The sequence below is a fragment of the Lucilia cuprina genome, chromosome 5 (genome assembly GCF_022045245.1).
Source record: "Lucilia cuprina isolate Lc7/37 chromosome 5, ASM2204524v1, whole genome shotgun sequence".
In the NCBI taxonomy this organism is placed as follows: Eukaryota; Metazoa; Arthropoda; class Insecta; order Diptera; family Calliphoridae; genus Lucilia; species Lucilia cuprina.
In genome coordinates, this window is record NC_060953.1 from 65776906 (window position 1) to 65797200 (window position 20295).

General features: G+C 31.2%; 2 protein-coding genes across 3 annotated transcripts in view; one reads left to right on the plus strand and one right to left on the minus strand.

Moving 5' to 3' along the window:
* The window catches only part of LOC111680697 (triple functional domain protein), a 47493-nt gene extending 37220 nt beyond the window's left edge, over positions 1–10273 (minus strand). The window contains exons 1-4 of one of the 2 annotated variants that reach the window (XM_046952975.1): positions 10095–10273; positions 7736–8266; positions 2950–3496; positions 16–2888 (exon numbers count right to left, since the gene is read on the minus strand). In XM_046952975.1, the coding sequence (XP_046808931.1) occupies positions 16–2888; positions 2950–3496; positions 7736–7914 (3599 nt within the window). In that variant the 5' untranslated portion in view covers positions 7915–8266; positions 10095–10273. Of the gene's footprint in view, positions 1–15; positions 2889–2949; positions 3497–7735; positions 8267–8351; positions 8632–10094 lie in introns of those variants that run through there. The other variant, XM_046952976.1, reaches the window with a different exon arrangement.
* Positions 10274–11524: 1251 nt separating this feature from the next.
* Positions 11525–13010, plus strand: LOC111680695 (oxysterol-binding protein-related protein 11). Its single transcript, XM_023442396.2, has 3 exons — positions 11525–11992; positions 12051–12447; positions 12521–13010. The coding sequence occupies exons 1-3, from the start codon at positions 11905–11907 to the stop codon at positions 12705–12707; spliced, it is 672 nt and encodes a 223-aa protein (XP_023298164.1). The 5' UTR covers positions 11525–11904; the 3' UTR covers positions 12708–13010.
* The last annotated feature ends 7285 nt before the right edge of the window (positions 13011–20295 follow it).

Below are 20295 nucleotides of genomic sequence, written 5' to 3' on the forward strand. Positions count from 1 at the left end.
TTGTCAAATATTTACCTTTGGTCAACAGATGCAACCCATTGCTTTATGGAACTCGCATGAGCATGTCCCTTTTCCACCAAACTATCGGCCAATTGTATTAGTAGCTTAACACGTTCTCTTGTCTCCTTTGCTGTGCCCCTAAACTCGTTGTGCTCTTTGAGCAAACCTTCGGTTTCTTCACGAGTTTTACCCACCAGATTAGTGCGTGATGACAAATAGGCTTCGCCTGTATTATGTATCCATTCGATGGCCTGTTTGGCACTTCTCTCAAAGAGTACAAATTGTTGACATTGATCCAATGACTTTTTACGCTGTGTCCAAAATTCCAGCACTTGATTTTCCTGAGTAAGCAGCTTGTCTAAAATGGTTTTTACACGATTTTCACAATTGCCTTGAGATTGATATTCGTAGTACTGTTGTGATCGATTGGCGTATTTGAGGAAAGTTTCCGCTGTTCTGCGCGCCAGGGTACAGGCCTTTAGAAAAGCTTCCTTTTGTTCTTGATGCTTGGAGATTAGTTGCACAATTGTTTGGGCTTTATCGCTGGAGCCGCCACCGCCACACCAGTCATCTTCACGGCGATATTCCCTTTCCAAACTGTCTAACACTGAGCAGACCTGTTCGGCAGTTTTATAAAAGTTTATGGAGGCTGTGACCAGTTTATGACGTTCTTCGGCATATGTAACCAATTGTTGCCACTTTTTTGTGACATCATCGGATATTTCACGTATGGATTGTGGATCATAGTGATTGGCATTGATTAAAGCATCGGCCCGGTATTTGACTTGTACGGCAGAAGTGTGTGTCTTTTCAATAGCTACCTGAAACTGTTCATGTTCTTTACGCAATTGCTCTGCCTCCTGCAAACTGTTGGGTGTAACAAAACTGGCCACCAACATGGCCTCACCGTTGCGTATCCAAGAAATAACTTGATTGGCATCATTTTGAAACTGACACAGTTGCACAGCCTGTTCTAGTTTAGCGCGTTTGGCCTCCGACAACTCTTCAAGATCAATTTCACGTTCACGCAAAAAGTTTAACAAATATTCTATGCGAGCTTGAGCTGTGTGGGTGGCATCTGCCATGGAAATAAAACCAGCAGATTCAAACATTTGCAAAAGCTCCTGTCCCTGCTCGAGCACTTCATAGGTGGCATTTTGTATGTCACTAACCGATTCGTTGTGCATGCGTATTAGTTGTTCGGCTTTTTGGTAGTCACGTGATAGATCTGCATGCTGCAGTTCTTCAGACCATATTTCCAGCTGCGATGATAGTTCCATGGCATCACGTTCAAAGTAACGCAAACGCAATATTAAATCTGCTCGGAACTTGCGTGCCGACCATAATTCCTCCAGTTCTATTTTTTGTTTTGACAGCTTTTCCAAAGCCGCCTCTAAAGCCGATAGGGAACCTGTGTTGTCTGAATACTCTAAAGATCTCATTTCTTGCAGAAGTGCCTCTCCTTGAGCAATTGTTTGCATACAGCCTTTAACCGTGTTATCCTGCTGATCTCTATATTGTTGCAAAAGTCTTTCTATGCCTTCGAGATTTTCTTGCGATAACATGGTTTCATCTGTGGAAACATCTGCCCTTAATTGATCAATCCAGGCAGTTACCTCCTTCTCGTGTGTATAGAAAATGACAGCCATATCGAGGCGCCTTCTCCTCTGTTCCACCCGTTCGGCAAAACTAGCAACTTGTATTTCCAATTCATGGGCTACGGAGTAAATTTCATTGGGATCTGCCTCACCACTGCGTGCCAGTTCATCCGCTGCTGCCAACAGTTTTTCAGCATTACTATAGGTATTTTGGGCCACATTCTCGAAATGTTCATGGGACTTTTGGTAAACGCGAGCCTTTTGTAGATTTCTACCAATTCCAGTATTTTTACGTACAAACACTTCACCATGATTCTTGAGCCAGTCCAGAACCTGTTTTACATCCTCCTGAAACAGTCTAAGAGCCAAAGTTTGATGCAAACGTATTTTTTCTTGATGCCACTTGGATTCCAATGAGCGATGATGACCCAGTATCTGATGTATTACAGCCAGAACATGCGAAGCTCCTTCGCTATAATCAGCAGCTGGATTTTGACGACCATATTTGTTGTAAGTACTATTTTTACGGTGATCTGGAACACCAGGGGGAGGAGGTTGATTACACACCTGCACTAAATGATCCAATTGATAAAGTAATTTCTTGCTGGTAGAATGAACTTCGGTATAAGCCTGACACATGGCCTCGTACAAAGACTGATGAGTACGTATAGCCGTTTCGAGACTTTGTATATCCGAAGGCAATGGTTGCGAAGCCTGACAAGCAGCAGCCCAAGATGCCACACTATTGCAATACTGTTCAGCCTTATGATGAAATAGCACACTTAGTTGAAGCACAGCAGTACGCTCATCTAAGCCAGCAGCAAAGTCTTTCCAGGTGCGATCTAAACGTGTAGCCAAAGTTTTAATATTTTGTGCGGCATAATGTTGACTTTCTATAAGTCTAGAGGCAACGGCCAAAATACGATCAATATTCACCGAGACATTCATAGAGGCTACCGCAAATTTTTGATGTTCATCTTGTAATGATTTGGCCACTGAATAGTTGTGACCAATTTCCACATAAGACATTTGAAAAACATCTCTATTGTGTAAAATCCAATCGAACATTTTCTCACAATCCTGTTCAAACAAACGCCACTGGAAACATTGATCTAGTTTCACCTTTTTATGCTGCCACAAGGTAAGTAAACGCTGCTGGCCAGAGTGTATAAGATCAATTTGCCTTAAGGCCTTGCTGATAGCGGCCGACATATCGGGATTATTAGTGGGTACACGAGACTGTGAAGAAGTACCAGAATCACTGCCACCACAATCACCACCACTGGCACCCTGCAAGATTTAAATTATATAATTATTATAATGTAAAATTTTATTTTAAAATCAAACTCACCGCTCCTGCACTGCAGCCACTGCTCATGTTAATCTTTGTCAACAACTTCTTGCCCTGTACATCCAAATCCTCAATCGGTAATTTGAGTATTTTCTTTTTCATTTCATTATGATGATCTAGAGCATGACGTGCACCATTAACATCTTCGGCAAAGTCATTACGTTGCAAATCCTCCTGTAAATCATCTATACGATCGGCCAAATCACTAGCCTGCCAAAAGAAATCCTCTATGGCCAAACGAGAATCGGTCCACTGTTGATGGTCATATATTTGATTGCCATCAAAGTCTGAAGTCAATTGATTTGGTTCGGCTATCTTATTTAGAGCTTCAATCGATATAGTTGATGTTTCGAATTTGTATTTGTGTGAGGATATTGAGGCTCGTTGTTTTTGCCAAAAATTATCCGGTTTTATGATGACAACATTGTGTATGTTGGCACTGAAATGCTCTTGCAACACTTTCAATATGGCCTTGACATTTGTCGAACAATTGCCATTGCCGCGCATATCAATAATGACAGTGAAACCCAAATTTTTTGCCGAATCACTGAAAGAAAAGAAGAATTGAGAAAAATGTTTAGAATTGCTTTGTACAGAATGTGTTTAAAGAAATGTGAGATGTAAATTCAAATGTTTTTTTATGAAAAGTGTGCGATACATGTTTGTTTTTAATGAACATGGAAATGAATCTATTTTGCGAAGTTTTCTTAAGAAAGAAAACAACTGCAATAATTTCAAAAAGATAACTATTGCTAAAGTTGTTTATAAAAAGGAAATTATTTAAAATACTTTTTATACAAAGGTTTATAATTGAAAGGTTTTTAATGAATGAAATTCATTTGAAAATTAGTCTTCATTAAAGGGGGGTTTCTTACTACTCAATTATACTAGGCTTAACTCACTGTTAGATTAAACTCGGAACAAATTTAGGCAGACTTTAAGCAATGATTGTGTTTTTAAGTTTTAGATTTAAGCTCAGTTAACTTTGTTAATGTTGCCAACTTTTCAGTAGAAAACATAAACAATAAACAGCTGTTTTTTGCAAATAATGCTTTTGTTAAATGAAAAATCAGAAAATTACTATTTACTTACATTATTAAGATTTTCTTCTGCCGAATTCATTGATTTTTTGTTAATTGTGTTTTCTCACTTATAACTTGAGTTTAATTGGCCAATTACACTAAGTTAAACAAAGATAATAAGTAACTTTACTGATAACTCGAAACATTTATTAAACCAGGTTTAACCAAAGAATGAAGATTATCTTTATCAGAAAAACTCGCCCTAATTAACGTTACTGTTTACTTTAAACACAAAACATATATTAAACTAAGTTTAAACAAAGAATGTAGATTATATTTATCTCAAAAAACCCGCCCTAAGAAATATATGGTTCGAAAGGATTTTTAAGAAAATTTTTTAAAAAGTTTCCTTTTATTGAGAAGGACTCTTTAGAAAGAAAGCTATTTGTATAATTTCTATAGATAGAAATCTGCTCGGAATGGAAAGAAGAGACGATATAACATTTAAAGTCTACTGATTTATATAATGTCTCAAATTTGGCAAAAATCCCAACGAAAACCTGATGAAATTCTGAGGCCAGATACAATTCCTATAGAAAAGACTCTAGGATGAAAATTTGTATTCCTGTGTTGTTTGTCTACAGAATGACAATAGTTTGAATATAAGTCTTGAGAAAGAAAACAGTTTAAAAAGTTGTTTTAAGAAAGAAAAAAACTGTTCGTAAATTTTAACAACAGTCTATCGAAAAAAATCTCCTAAATAGTTTTGTTTTTGAAAAAGGAAATTCTATAGCAATTCCTAAATTAAAAATTCGCATTGGAAAGTGTTTTTTGGTTAATTAAAATTTAACTTAAATATACATTTAAAGGTATATATGATAATATAGTGACAAACATTGTCAACATTCACCCAAAATAAATAATTCTGATATGTGGAAAAAATTAAGCCTAAAGAGAGTCACGCACTGTTTATAAATTCTTTTATTTTTTTTTTTAAGCAAACCACTCCATATAAGTAAACAAAATATTCTTTTTATGTACGCGTAAGTTTCATTTTATATAAACACACATAGTATTTATGTAAATTAAAAAATAAAGTAAAACTTTTGTTTTCGTTTTTGGTCGCAAATATGCCAAATTAGTCGCCATTGCAATAAAAATACATATAAATATATAAAAAAAAACAAGGCATTAAGAGTTTCATCAAAAAATACAATATTTCCCAGCAAACTAAATATTTAATAATAATTTTAAAAGATTATATATAAATATTTTGCATTTCATTTAAAAATATTTCAAATTTGTAGTAAAATCTTAAGAATTTCTGTATTTGTTAGGGTAACTTTTTTTTGAGTTATTTTCCCTTTTATAAAATTTCTGAATATTCCTTTAAAATACATTTTGAATTATGGTATAATATGAAGTACATATATATATTTTTAAGAGTTTTTTTTTGTTTTCTTTAAAGTACAAAGTACAATATGTATTCGTATGTAACTGAATGTCGCGTAGTTGTTTGCTTATAATAATGGGATGCAATTAGAATAGTGTCGATGAATAATAAGCAGAAATACAAACATTTACTTATTTAAGTACATTAGGGAGAGTCAAAATTAAACATAAATAATGAGTGTTTTGAAATGAAAAAAAAAAAAAACAAAATAAGGAGGGACAACAAGTAATGTGTTTTTTTATATTATAAAATATAAAAGTTTTTCTACGTTTTGGTATTGCTATAGATATTGCTAAAGAACTGTTTGTTTCTTTTACTAAGGGCGAGTTTTTCAGATAAAGATAAACTACATTCTTTGTTTAAACTAGTTTAATATATGTTTTGTGTTTTTCAGTAATCATGATTACTGTAGTAAAGTTACTTATTATCTTAGTTTAACTAAGTGTAATTGGCCTATTAAACTTATGTTATAACTGAGAAAATTTTACATTTTACTAATGTGTTATTTGCAAAAAATAGCTGTTCATTGCTTATGTTTTAAACCACACCACCACAATCATTGGTTAAAGTCCGACTAAATTTGTGCCGAGTTTTATTAAACATCAATTTAAGCCTTGTTTAACTGAGTAGTAAGAAACCCGCCCTAAGTGTCTATAATATTTTATTTAAGAATAATGGAAACTGAATATGTTAAAAGTTTTTGGTTTTTCTACAATTTTGAAACTGCAAACATTTCAATCAGCTTGGAAAATTTGGAATTGCTGCAACAATCCCCGAACTTAAACGAAATTGATTCTGAAAAATGAGATGATGAAAAACAGCATCGTTTTTCAATTTCAGTATTCACCGAAAATCTGATTGAAATTGATCTAACTTTGGCTCTCTTTCTATTTAAAAAGTTTAAACACGAATTAGTAGTCTTAGGTAAGGTGAGGTTGATAGGAGGATCCAAAGAAATACACTTAGGCCACTATCGTGCGTTCCTTATCATGAGAAATAGGAGGGATCTGAATGAATTATTTTTCAATGTTCTGAAACTCAGTTTCCTGAACGTAATTCCTAGGAATCTTCCAATCAGTGTTAGTTAGGAATGTTATTTCCGGAATAACATCATTTCCAAGATACTTAAATCTAACTTCGACAAATGCCTGACAGTGGCAAAGAAAGTGTCACTCTGAATCCGCACATCCAATTTTGAATAAATGTGCTCGTAATCCTGTGTGTCCACTCAGAATACGTACTATCATACTAATTTCAGACTTGCTCTCATCAGGGTTCCCCATAGAATTTTCGTTGTTTTACCCCCTATTTCATTATTCCAAGAAGTCTTATGGGATTCTCTCACCCATATTTTTAGTTCAGCCTTTGTTGCAACGAATGGTTTTGCGTTTGTCAGCTTAATTGCCTCGAGCTCCCTTCCCTTTAAAGCTATTACATTCGCTCTTTCGTTACCGACTACTCCTGAGTGGGCTGGTACCCTCTTGAAGTTAAAGCTTTCTTACAATCCAATACGGTCTAAGATTTAGTTCTATCTCCTGATATCGCCCTAATTGCCTTCTGGCTGTCGGTAAATATATTAAGCGCTATGGGTGCCATATTTATTCTAATCTAATTTACGCAATCCGTTATTGCTCGTACTTCTGCCTGGAAGCTTGTGTTATGATTTGGTAAACGGTGGTAGGAGATTGAAATTTTATTATTGCATGTTAGACGATATATATTCAAACTAAATATAAAGCGATTGGACAAAATAAGTAAAATTTAGGGATCGATTTTGAGCCCTATGACAGGAAATTATTGTTTGCTAAACTCTTCAGATTGCTTTAAGCGCTAAAGTAATAAAAGTGCTGACTTGAAGTGCAATCAGCGTAGTCGATCAGCGGCGTAAAGTTAATTACAGAATTTGATTTTTTATGATCGAGAAATCCTATGGTTTTTGTACAACCGTCATATGTAAGTTACAGAAAAAAAGCCTCATATCGGATCTTTGATCAATGATGATGATTATATAGATATTTATACAAGTTTAATAACTATTATACAAATTTCAATAATTTTTACAAAATAGCATTTTAGGGTTTCCCTTGACGCCATAAAAGACACTTATTTTTGTAAAGTTGAGTAGAAACTGTTGAGTTGTTCCAAAACATTATATACATTGATAGATCAATTGTATTTCATTTTCATTCAGATATAGACAAGTAATTTTTAAATTAAGACTATAAATTTCGTACTCCACTAATTAATTTCCGTTATATTTAAAACTGATTATAAAGAATTAATGTATATTACAAACTAAAATCCCACTTACCTTGGTATCATTATAAGATAACTCAAAAGACGCCTTAAGTCATCTGGCTTCAAACGATCACGTCTAGGTGTAGCCGGAAAACATAGTAGAGGACCACCACGACGATCACGACCACCGGTTAGGAAAACGACGCGCTCCTGCAACAATGTGAGTATGTCGCGAGCGCGTTGACCATCCATTTTGACGTTAAAGGTAAAATGGTGATGTTGAAAATTCTTTTAACTTTAGGTGTTGTTGAAAACGATAATTGTTTTTTGTATTTTTTTATTTTGAGAAATTTTTTACTTAATATTTCACTTTTTTTTAGGAATTTTCTTTGTTGTTATTACTATTTGAAATTTGTATTAGTAGAGTAATTGTGAATTTTGTTTTAACTCATATAAGTTGTTTATCGATTTATACAAATATTTGGCAAACATTTTCATGGTCAACATTTGTTTCTTTTTTTGTTATTGTTGTTATTATTATTATTGTTTCGTTCTTTTTCCAAATAGAATTTTAAAATTTTGTTTTTAATACACTGAATATCTTCTATGTTGTTGCAATGAAATGAAAAACACAAAAGAATGAAAAAATATAAATGAAAGACATAAAATTTTTAAACTTATAATAATACCGCAGACTAAAAAGTCAACACCACCATCCATCCATCCACGCAATGAAGTTCTTTTTTTTAATGGATTTGCTTTTGTTAATGTTGTTTATAATGACGACGTCAGCGACAGTGTTCAGAAAAATAATGACGACGATGTGGGCTTAAGCCTAACAAACAGCATTCAATACAATGAAAACTCTGACTCTATGTGCATCAGCAACTATTTGCTTTTCTTTGATACTTTTGTTTTTATTTTTTTGTTTATTCCATTATTGTGCTTTTAATAAAGTGTAGTGGTGTAGTACTTTTTAGTTATTTGTTCAATTAGTTCTGCTGTTAATTGTTTATTTCTATTACTTTCTAATCTATATTATTGAACCAGTACAATATATGGTAGGTCAAGAACGACTATAGGTTACTTTAAAATATTCATAAAGTATTTTGTTTAACACTTCTTTGTTGCTTTTAACTTTAAGGAAGATAAAAACTTTGGCTAATGTTGTTGTAGATTTCCTTACATTTATAACATAGAAAGTGTAATTTCTGATGATTACCAACGAGTTACCAATTAGTAAAAAGTCAGTTATTTTTGAAATACTAATCTGTATTTGGGCAATCAGATGAATGAGCAAAAAGGGTGTAGAACTTACTATATTAGGGTAGGGTATTAAATTTCTCGCTATAGACAAAAACAGAAGAAATTCTGCAATTAAATTTTATTGTCTACATATTTCTTTAGTGTGTTGTTTTTGTTCTTTTGTTTTAATACATATATTTAAAAATTTTTCTTTCACACAAGCAATTTATTTAATATTTCTTTCTATACATATGTAAGCACTGCTGACGACATGATTTGGAGACAAGATGGAATGCTTAGCAAACAAAACAGAACAACAAACATTGTTTGCTCTCTACAACTGATTGATATGGCTGACATTTATCGAAATGGTGCATTATTATTGTAATATCCACCCCCTTTGCATACAAAAACACACATACACACATTGAATAAGTGCATTTTCAATATTTCAACTGACCGACCTACCGACCGACCGTCTGAGGGTTATAAAATAAGCACAAATGTGTATAAATAATTATTTTAAAAGAAAGACCATTAAGAAAAAAGGGAACTTAATTAAAATGGAATACAGATGTATGAACTCATTCATAGATACATGTGATTTCGTTGTACCATTTTATAATGGCACAAATATGGCAGTGGACAATAAAGTTACAGCAAATATACACAGATAAATGATGATCATATTATACACGGCATATTTTTTTTTTACTTTGCCACTCTGCAAGTTCCTCTTCTTTTAACAAACCAATACAATATTCAAGCACTTTAATGCGTCCCCTCCTCTGGGAAAACGTTATAAATCAATGAAAATCAATTTTGCAGATGGAAATTAAACAATGCATTATTTGTTTATAATTGCATTATTATATTACATGTTATGACTAAACTTCCAAGAATTGTTTAATATTTTTATGAAATTTCACATATTCTTTTTTTTCTTTTCTTGTTCAATAAGATTTTGTAAAAGAAAGGAAAAAAAGACACAAAAACACACACAAACACTCGAAGAAAAAACACAGTCATACACACAAACACCGAGAGAAGCCAAGAATTCTTTTTTCTTATTGTGTGTTGGTGTGAACTGGTGTTTGAGTGAGAGTTGGTTGGTGCCCCGCTGCTTGTTCTTCTTCAAATGATGCTCATTGATTTTTTTCTACTTTTTTTGTATTTTCTTTACTAACATTAACTACATTTTCACGCAAATTTTTACGAATATATCACTTTATTTTAATAAAAATGTTATACACATCAAGGAAACACATATATTTCACAAAGAAAACAATTTAAAATTATCATAAATTCGCTAAATTTCGCAAAAATATTCTACGCGACGACAACGACGTTTGTCTGACAGACAAATTTTTTTTGTGAGTACTCAACAAAAAACAGTGTTGATATACAGCAAAATTTTTGTACAGAGTTGTATTTATTAGGTATGAAATAATGACAAATTGGTGCTTTTTAACTGTTAAAGATTTTTTTAATGATTTTTGGGAATCTTTTAAATATATTTTTTATGACCTTTAAATCTGGTTTTGAGTTGTCAATTAACTGCCAATTTATATTTAGGTTAGGTGATTAATAAAAAATAAATTTAAGCCGGTGTAAATCTAATTTAATGTTTTTGAGTTCATGATTAAACTTTGCAGTGTTGCCATACCAAGCTGTGTAAAACGTCACTGTTTCTTATAAAAACAATGTTTATAAAAAAGAAGACTATTGCAAGTATAATACATATAAAAATTAACAAAAACTTAAATTTAAAACAAAAAATGTATTTTGAGGTTTCTATAATCAATAAATAATATATTTTTTTTATAAAAATATAATTATTATTGCTGTTTTTGTATTTCTTACTCAAGTTGGGAGCTTCAACTAGCAAAAAAGTAACTAACTGAGTACTTTAAATATAAAACAAAGAGAAAACTATTACGATTACCGTTTTTAAGATAAAATTTTAAGTTTTTGTATATTGTTATTTATATATTTTTCATTGTTGGTGAAATTTACTTAATTTTAACTAATTTTAATTCTATACAAAACAAAATACAACCCTGGCGACGTCAAAACCTTTCGCTTTAAAGGCATTACAAACAAAAAATACACTTAAAATATCGATATTTTACTAGAAATATGTAATTTATATTAAAAATTCAATATATTACTAAAAATTTTGTAACATCTATTCTAAATTTGTGTTAAAAATCTAAAATATAAAGAAATGCCAAATTTTAATAAAAATATAAAACATTTCTATTCTACGTAAAATAACATATTAGTATAAATCTGAAATTTCACTAGAAGTGAAATTTCTAATATTCACATTGTACTCTAACAATTTCATTAATAATTTATATTATATATGTATTTTAAATTATATTTTTCAATAAATTTTTTTATTTATTCTTGATATTAATTAAAGTCAAATTGAACCGGTACGGTTTTTATTTATATTTTAAATACTGCTTTTCATAATGCTAGTATAACACAGTTGACATTACTGGCACAACTTTACAGTCTTTCTTCATTCTCTTCCGATTTAGCCAATTTGACATTTTCTCTTTACACGACATTCTATGCTGTCAATACAACAGCTGTTATCATCGATAAAATAAAAAAAAAATAGTAGAATCCCAGGCCATACACAACTTTTTAAACGATAAGTTGTTTCGTTCGTTCCTTCCTTTTTTTCTTTTGTTATAGTTATTAGAAAAAATTGCAAAAATTCTGCGTAAAATAAAGTCTACTTTACAACATCGTAAAAATAAATCACGTTTAAAGTCTCAAACTACAACGCAACCAACAACATCAATAAACACAGCAGGAACAACAACTTCACAGATTTTATTACAACAAAGTGTGACTGAGAGCGAAAATCATCGTCTCCAGCACCAATATCCAGCACAAAGTGCTTACCAGGACAATCACAAAGAAATAATTGATAAAGAAACAATAACTGGTGGTCAAGGATTAACAATATTTGAAGGTGCCATGGAAACAAACCTAAATAAGGTGTTGAACCAGGGTGTACGACATCAGCTAAATGGTCTGCTGTGTAAATACACTAACGTAATGAAAGGTATGATTGATAAATATATTACAGAACCAAGGTAAACAAAGGATGATTTTTATTTAAGGTTGGCAATATAGATGGTTTACGGTTGATCCCCAAAGTGGCATTTTAAGCTATTATTTATCGGACTGTACTTCCGCTGGTGATGATGTACCACCTCCAGCTCATGTACTAACTAGCTCTCCACGGGGACAGGTTCATTTAGCCGGTGCTGTGGTCTGTCCCAGTGATGAAGATTCTAGAACTTTTTCTATTGGATGTGCCTCTGGTGATACCATTAAGTTGAGAGCAGCCGATGCTAGAGCACGCCAGGAATGGGTAGATGGATTGCGGGCTGTTGTTGAGAGTCATACAAAGGCCATGGATATAAGCAATTCAACACCATTGCCACCACGTGAGCTATTAGCGGCATCGGACGCTATGGTCTCTGCTCGCCAGGCACTTTATCTAACCGAACAATGGTGATTCATTAATTTTCTTTATTGCGCTTATCTTTGTTTTTGTTATTTGTATTTATTTTATTATCTCTTTTAGCAATGCTTCTTTGGCTCGTGCCATAGAAAATGTCGATTGTGAAGCCTTTTCGCCCACGGATCCTGATTTACTTTTACTAAAAGCAATATCTACCGCCAGTACGCAATGCCTGCATCAGTGCCTGAGTCTTTTGCAACGTCACCAAGAGATCAATACACCGCGTTCCGAAACAACAAGTGTTAATTAGTTGAACAAACTGCACAAAACTACTAATTAATATGACTATATGGAGGATGTCTTAACTACTTGTAAATTTTGACCTGTTAGTTAAAGTTCCCAATTCCACAAAAAAACACTATCATCTCCAAGAGCACATTTTAAGCAATACGGATCGGTTTAGTTACGTCTGTAAATTTCACAAAATGTAATGTCTTTAATCAAGTGCTTAAAATGTATTATTTATTTCATTTGTACAAATGTACACATATTTTGATTGTGAAACACTCCTAATTAAAAACTAATATTTTAATAAAGAAAAAAACAAAACAAACTCCCTAAATTGTAAGATAAAAAAATATAAAAAATGTATTTTATTATTTCCTATTGGTTATTGTGAAAACATCTCTGTTATTGCATTTTTTCTTATTGTCTTTCTTATTTCGCTTTTATTGTTGTTTATGTTTAAAAGCGCGACAATTATATATTTGACACTTTTTTGAAACAACAACAATGTTTTCCCTCCATTTCTAAAAGGATTTAATCTGTTAGTATTTTTTAAAGTGTGAGTGTGAATCTTATTGGAAATGTTAAATTGTTAATATTTGTTTGAAAAAATGATTTTTCTTTTAAAATAAAATTATTTAAAAAATAAAAAAATGCTTTACGGTAACAGAACTATTAAAAGTATACGTACATATCGTAATTCATGTAATATTTTATGTTGTGTTAAAGTTGTGATTTTTTTTTACTTTTTTTTAATGGCAGTCAGTTGCATTTTCGGTAAGATTTAAGTTATTTGTAATACATGCATAGTAAATAGATTTACATATACATAGTTTTATTTTATTACTTTATTAAATTATTATTATAAACGTTTTTGTACAGACAAATGACAACATCTTACTGTAAGTGGCGTTTGTTCTTTAAAAACTGTTGTTGTTTTTAGGAGACGTGTGGATAAAAGAAGTAGAAATATATAAATTGGACAAAGGTCATAAATGAAAATGTTTGTCTTCCGTCTGCATCCCAAGTTGGTAAAAAAGTTGTGAAAGACTTGTGGATTATATCATTTGACTAATAGGAAATTGATAGTTAGGTACTAATGGTATTTGAAACAATTTGCTAGAACTGAACTAGAACTGAACTAGAACTGAACTAGAACTGAACTAGAACTGAACTAGAACTGAACTAGAACCGAACTAGAACTGAACTAGAACTGAACTAGAACTAAACTAGAACTGAACTAGAACTGAACTAGAACTGAACTAGAACTGAACTAGAACTGAACTAGAACTGAACTAGAACTGAACTAGAACTGAATTAGAACTGCACTAAAACTTTTTACTCAATAAAATGAAAGTTTTAATTGTATTCAAATTTATTTTGTAAAATACATTCAATTAACGATACTTACCCATACCATGCACAGGCTACAAATTCGTCCAAAAATATTCAAATTGTTAATCAAATAAAAGATCAGTAACATTACAACTTTTCTGAGATCGTATCTAGTTGAAATCGATATGTAATTGTTAGCAGCACATAGTAGGTACGTTTTACAGAACATGACGTACTTCTTGCAATATAATCAGTTTTATATTAATTCATAGTTTTATTATTACTATTTATTATTTTCATAATTTAGTTATTTTATTTTTTGTTTTGTTTAGCATTAGAAATAAATAAAAGAAAATTTAAAATTACACTTTTGTATATAATTGCAATAATACATGACTGCTGAATACATATTATTGAGACAATTAATATTTTGTTACAACGTACATACTAACAAATTGAATAGAATCAAAAGTCCACATATTAAATACAAACTACATTTATTTTGTATACAATATAATAATAATAAATAATTATGGCTATTTTATTGCTTTCATACAGGTTTGTTACATAAATGGTTGTGTGTGGGCGTGTGGGCTGTTGGATCTGGAGTGTTTATTAATTAAACTGTAGTTTGTGTTTTGTTAAATTTAAAACCGTTTATGCTGAAATTAAGCAATTTAATCATTGAGCCAAATTTAAGATCAGTCTCTTTTTAATGACCTACGTCCACAGCACACTTACACTTACACAAACACTTATGTAATTTTGTATGAATTTATGCCTTTGATTAAATGATCATTTGTTTGCACATTATATTTTAGTTAATTTCTTTTGAGTTTTTTTACTATTTTGCTTTATTGTTTATTTTGATTTGAATGTAATTGAAATTTTACTATTTGAAAATAATATGTTAAAGATTTTTTTGTTAAATATTTATATTAGTTTTTTGCGTTTTAAATAGAAACATCTATTAATTGCTCTATTCCCTTAGAGTTTTTCAATTTACAGATTAAAATCAAAATTAATAGAAAACAAAAATTATAAAGAAATTTTGATTAAAATCTGGAAATCTGAAAATTAAAGAAATAGAGCAAATGTTTACACTCGGATGAATGTAGACTTTAAATTAAATGATTACAAATTATTTGATTATTTTAATTTATTTTTTGTTATATTATTTTATGTAAATGTTGTTAGAGTTTAGGAGAGTTTCCAAAAAAAAAAAATTATTCAAAAGTAAACAGTAGTATCTATAGGTAATTAGTTATATAACTAGTTCTGTTTTAGTTCTTTTTTGTCAAGTTTGATTAAATTCTATTGTGTACTTTTAAATTAAAGTTTTGTATACTCCCCTTTACCCCTAAGGTGTGTTAAATATTTCACAAAATGTTTGTATGATTTAATAGAAACTGTGTGCTTTTAATTTCCATTTTACGAAAAGAAAATAATTTATATAAATTATAATTAACAAAAAATATCAACATTTTGCCAAAATTTATTCCCTAAAGTTTTATTTAACGATAAAAATTAATTATTTAGAAATAAAATAAATGCCAGGAAATACAAACAATTTGTTCTAACCAACTGCAAGCAGTGTAATTAGTAAAAAGTCTTGGTCTTTTTGATAATTCAAGAAATTTATTTCTAAAAGTCATTCTTAAAAAAAAAGAAAAAAACAAAAACAGTCGTCTTAAGCTAAAAATTTAAATATATTTTTTTTTATTAATTATTTTGTATTTTATGTGAAAAAGAAGGCACTTCCTACTAGACTCTGTAAAGTCATACTAAAAAATGTTTTGTAAAATTAAGACTTTTTAGAAAAATCTAAATAAATATAAAGCCGTCTGTTTTACACTACTTACAGTTTATGAGTTCAAATTGTTTGCAATTGTTTAATTTACTTTCTTAATTATATAAAAATCATATATAATATTATATTTAAATAAAATATTTCATATGTTGAGTGTTTTAAAGCATTAACATTTATTAGCGGTTTTCTTTGCGAATTAACAGATTTTGAATTGTAAAATTTATATTTCATATGATTCTAGTCTAGTCTATAGTCTAGTCTATAGTCTAGTCTAGTCTAGTCTATAGTCTAGTCTAGTCTATAGTCTAGTCTAGTCTATAGTCTAGTCTAGTCTAGTCTATAGTCTATAGTCTATAGTCTATAGTCTATAGTCTAGTCTATAGTCTAGTCTATAGTCTAGTCTATAGTCTAGTCTATAGTCTAGTCTATAGTCTAGTCTATAGTCTAGTCTATAGTCTAGTCTATAGTCTAGTCTATAGTCTAGTCTATAGTCTAGTCTATAGTCTAGTCTATAGTCTAGTCTATAGTCTAGTCTATAGTCTAGTCTATAGTCTAGTCTATAGTCTAGTCTATAGTCTAGTCTATAGTCTAGTCTATAGTCTAGTCTATAGTCTAGTCTATAGTCTAGTCTATAGTCTAGTCTATAGTCTAGTCTATAGTCTAGTCTATAGTCTAGTCTATAGTCTAGTCTATAGTCTAGTCTATAGTCTAGTCTATAGTCTAGTCTATAGTCTAGTCTATAGTCTAGTCTATAGTCTAGTCTATAGTCTAGTCTATAGTCTAGTCTATAGTCTAGTCTATAGTCTAGTCTATAGTCTAGTCTATAGTCTAGTCTATAGTCTAGTCTATAGTCTAGTCTATAGTCTAGTCTATAGTCTAGTCTATAGTCTAGTCTATAGTCTAGTCTATAGTCTAGTCTATAGTCTAGTCTATAGTCTAGTCTATAGTCTAGTCTATAGTCTAGTCTATAGTCTAGTCTATAGTCTAGTCTATAGTCTAGTCTATAGTCTAGTCTATAGTCTAGTCTATAGTCTAGTCTATAGTCTAGTCTATAGTCTAGTCTATAGTCTAGTCTATAGTCTAGTCTATAGTCTAGTCTATAGTCTAGTCTATAGTCTAGTCTATAGTCTAGTCTATAGTCTAGTTTAGTCTATAGTCTTGTCTAGTTTATAGTCTAGTCTATAGTCTATCCTATAGTCTAGTCTATAGTCTATCCTATAGTCTAGTCTGTATTCTATCCTATAGTCTAGTTTATAGTCTTTGATGATTTTCTGCAAACGTAGGTATCCCACTGTAGTTTAAAAACAATCCATTCGTTGGTTTTTCAATTCGTATTTGAATGTCATTCGTACTTTGTAGATTTTGAAAATAGCAACTAAATGTAGTTAGCCCACCACTCATACACATGTTTTTTTTTTTTAATATAAAACTTATTCTAAATTTCGATTTAATATAAATACATTTTTTTATTTTATTTGAGTTTTAACTTTTTCTTCGTTATATTTTTTCTAGTGTTTAATTTTTGAATTTTATTCCGAAAGGCATTTTTTAGTTGTTTAATTTATTTTTTTTCCTTAAATTTTGTTTGTTTTTTCCTAAAATTTAATTTTGTTTTCCTAAAAGTTTGTTTTTTATCCAAAAAGATTTTTTCTCAGTTTTGTACATTTTCTTTGTTTTTTTCTTTCTTTCAATTCAATAATTTTAAAATATAAAAAATAATTTATAAGTAAAAAAATACATACAAATATAATTTTGGGCACACATTTCGTAAATTCATTTTGATTCGTGTTTCAAATTGTTTTTTTTGTTTCTTTAAAATTTTTGTGTTTTTTTTAATACTTTTTCCTTAATTTACAGCTTAATTAAATTGGAATGCTTACAAAATAAAAATTATATTTTTAACTAAATATGTAATACATTTTGTAGAGATCTTTTTTTAGGTTAGTTTATTTTAAAAAATACTTATTTATGTATTTTGAAATGAATCTACATTAATTGAATGGCGTTTTGGTGATACCAATTATCTTGTTAGAAAATACATACATACATAAATATGTATGTTGCCAATTACTTGGTATCATCTTATGACCATCATTCTATTGCATTTGTTTTGCTAATATATTTACATATGTCTGTGTTAGATTGTATGTATGCGATTGTTCCGAAATTAAATGAATTAGGACTGAACTAGAACTGAACTAGAACTGAACTAGAACTGAACTAGAACTGAACTAGAACTGAACTAGAACTGAACTAGAACTGAACTAGAACTGAACTAGAACTGAACTAGAACTGAACTAGAACTGAACTAGAACTGAACTAGAACTGAACTAGAACTGAACTAGAACTGAACTAGAACTGAACTAGAACTGAACTAGAACTGAACTAGAACTGAACTAGAACTGAACTAGAACTGAACTAGAACTGAACTAGAACTGAACTAGAACTGAACTAGAACTGAACTAGAACTGAACTAGAACTGAACTAGAACTGAACTAGAACTGAACTAGAACTGAACTAGAACTGAACTAGAACTGAACTAGAACTGAACTAGAACTGAACTAGAACTGAACTAGAACTGAACTAGAACTGAACTAGAACTGAACTAGAACTGAACTAGAACTGAACTAGAACTGAACTAGAACTGAACTAGAACTGAACTAGGACTGAACTAGAACTGAACTAGAACTGAACTAGAACTGAACTAGAACTGAACTAGAACTGAACTAGAACTGAACTAGAACTGAACTAGAACTGAACTAGAACTGAACTAGAACTGAACTAGAACTGAACTAGAACTGAGCTAGAACTGAACTAGAACTGAACTAGAACTGAACTAGAACTGAACTAGAACTGAACTAGAACTGAACTAGAACTGAACTAGAACTGAACTAGAACTGAACTAGAACTGAACTAGAACTGAACTAGAACTGAACTAGAACTGAACTAGAACTGAACTAGAACTGAACTAGAACTGAACTAGAACTGAACTAGAACTGAACTAGAACTGAACTAGAACTGAACTAGAACTGAACTAGAACTGAACTAGAACTGAACTAGAACTGAACTAGAACTGAACTAGAACTGAACTAGAACTGAACTAGAACTGAACTAGAACTGAACTAGAACTGAACTAGAACTGAACTAGAACTGAACTAGAACTGAACTAGAACTGAACTAGAACTGAACTAGAACTGAACTAGAACTGAACTAGAACTGAACTAGAACTGAACTAGAACTGAACTAGAACTGAACTAGAACTGAACTAGAACTGAACTAGAACTGAACTAGAACTGAACTAGAACTGAACTAGAACTGAACTAGAACTGAACTAGAACTGAACTAGAACTGAACTAGAACTGAACTAGAACTGAACTAGAACTGAACTAGAACTGAACTAGAACTGAACTAGAACTGAACTAGAACTGAACTAGAACTGAACTAGAACTGAACTAGAACTGAACTAGAACTGAACTAGAACTGAACTAGAACTGAACTAGAACTGAACTAGAACTGAACTAGAACTGAACTAGAACTGAACTAGAACTGAACTAGAACTGAACTAGAACTGAACTAGAACTGAACTAGAACTGAACTAGAACTGAACTAGAACTGAACTAGAACTGAACTAGAACTGAACTAGAACTGAACTAGAACTGAACTAGAACTGAACTAGAACTGAACTAGAACTGAACTAGAACTGAACTAGAACTGAACTAGAACTGAACTAGAACTGAACTAGAACTGAACTAGAACTGAACTAGAACTGAACTAGAACTGAACTAGAACTGAACTAGAACTGAACTAGAACTGAACTAGAACTGAACTAGAACTGAACTAGAACTGAACTAGAACTGAACTAGAACTGAACTAGAACTGAACTAGAGCTGAACTAGAACTGAACTAGAGCTGAACTAGAGCTGAACTAGAACTGAACTAGAGCTGAACTAGAACTGAACTAGAACTGAACTAGAACTGAACTAGAACTGAACTAGAACTGAACTAGAACTGAACTAGAACTGAACTAGAACTGAACTAGAACTGAACTAGAACTGAACTAGAACTGAACTAGAACTGAACTAGAACTGAACTAGAACTGAACTAGAACTGAACTAGAACTGAACTAGAACTGAACTAGAACTGAACTAGAACTGAACTAGAACTGAACTAGAACTGAACTAGAACTGAACTAGAACTGAACTAGAACTGAACTAGAACTGAACTAGAACTGAACTAGAACTGAACTAGAACTGAACTAGAACTGAACTAGAACTGAACTAGAACTGAACTAGAACTGAACTAGAACTGAACTAGAACTGAACTAGAACTGAACTAGAACTGAACTAGAACTGAACTAGAACTGAACTAGAACTGAACTAGAACTGAACTAGAACTGAACTAGAACTGAACTAGAACTGAACTAGAACTGAACTAGAACTGAACTAGAACTGAACTAGAACTGAACTAG

Coding starts and splice junctions, on each gene's coding strand:
- LOC111680695 (XM_023442396.2), top strand. CDS start 11,905: ATGGAAACAAACCTAAATAAGGTGTTGAACCAGGGTGTACGACATCAG. Junction 11,993..12,050: donor ATACACTAACGTAATGAAAG/GTATGATTGATA, acceptor TTTTTATTTAAG/GTTGGCAATATAGATGGTTT. Junction 12,448..12,520: donor CTTTATCTAACCGAACAATG/GTGATTCATTAA, acceptor TATCTCTTTTAG/CAATGCTTCTTTGGCTCGTG.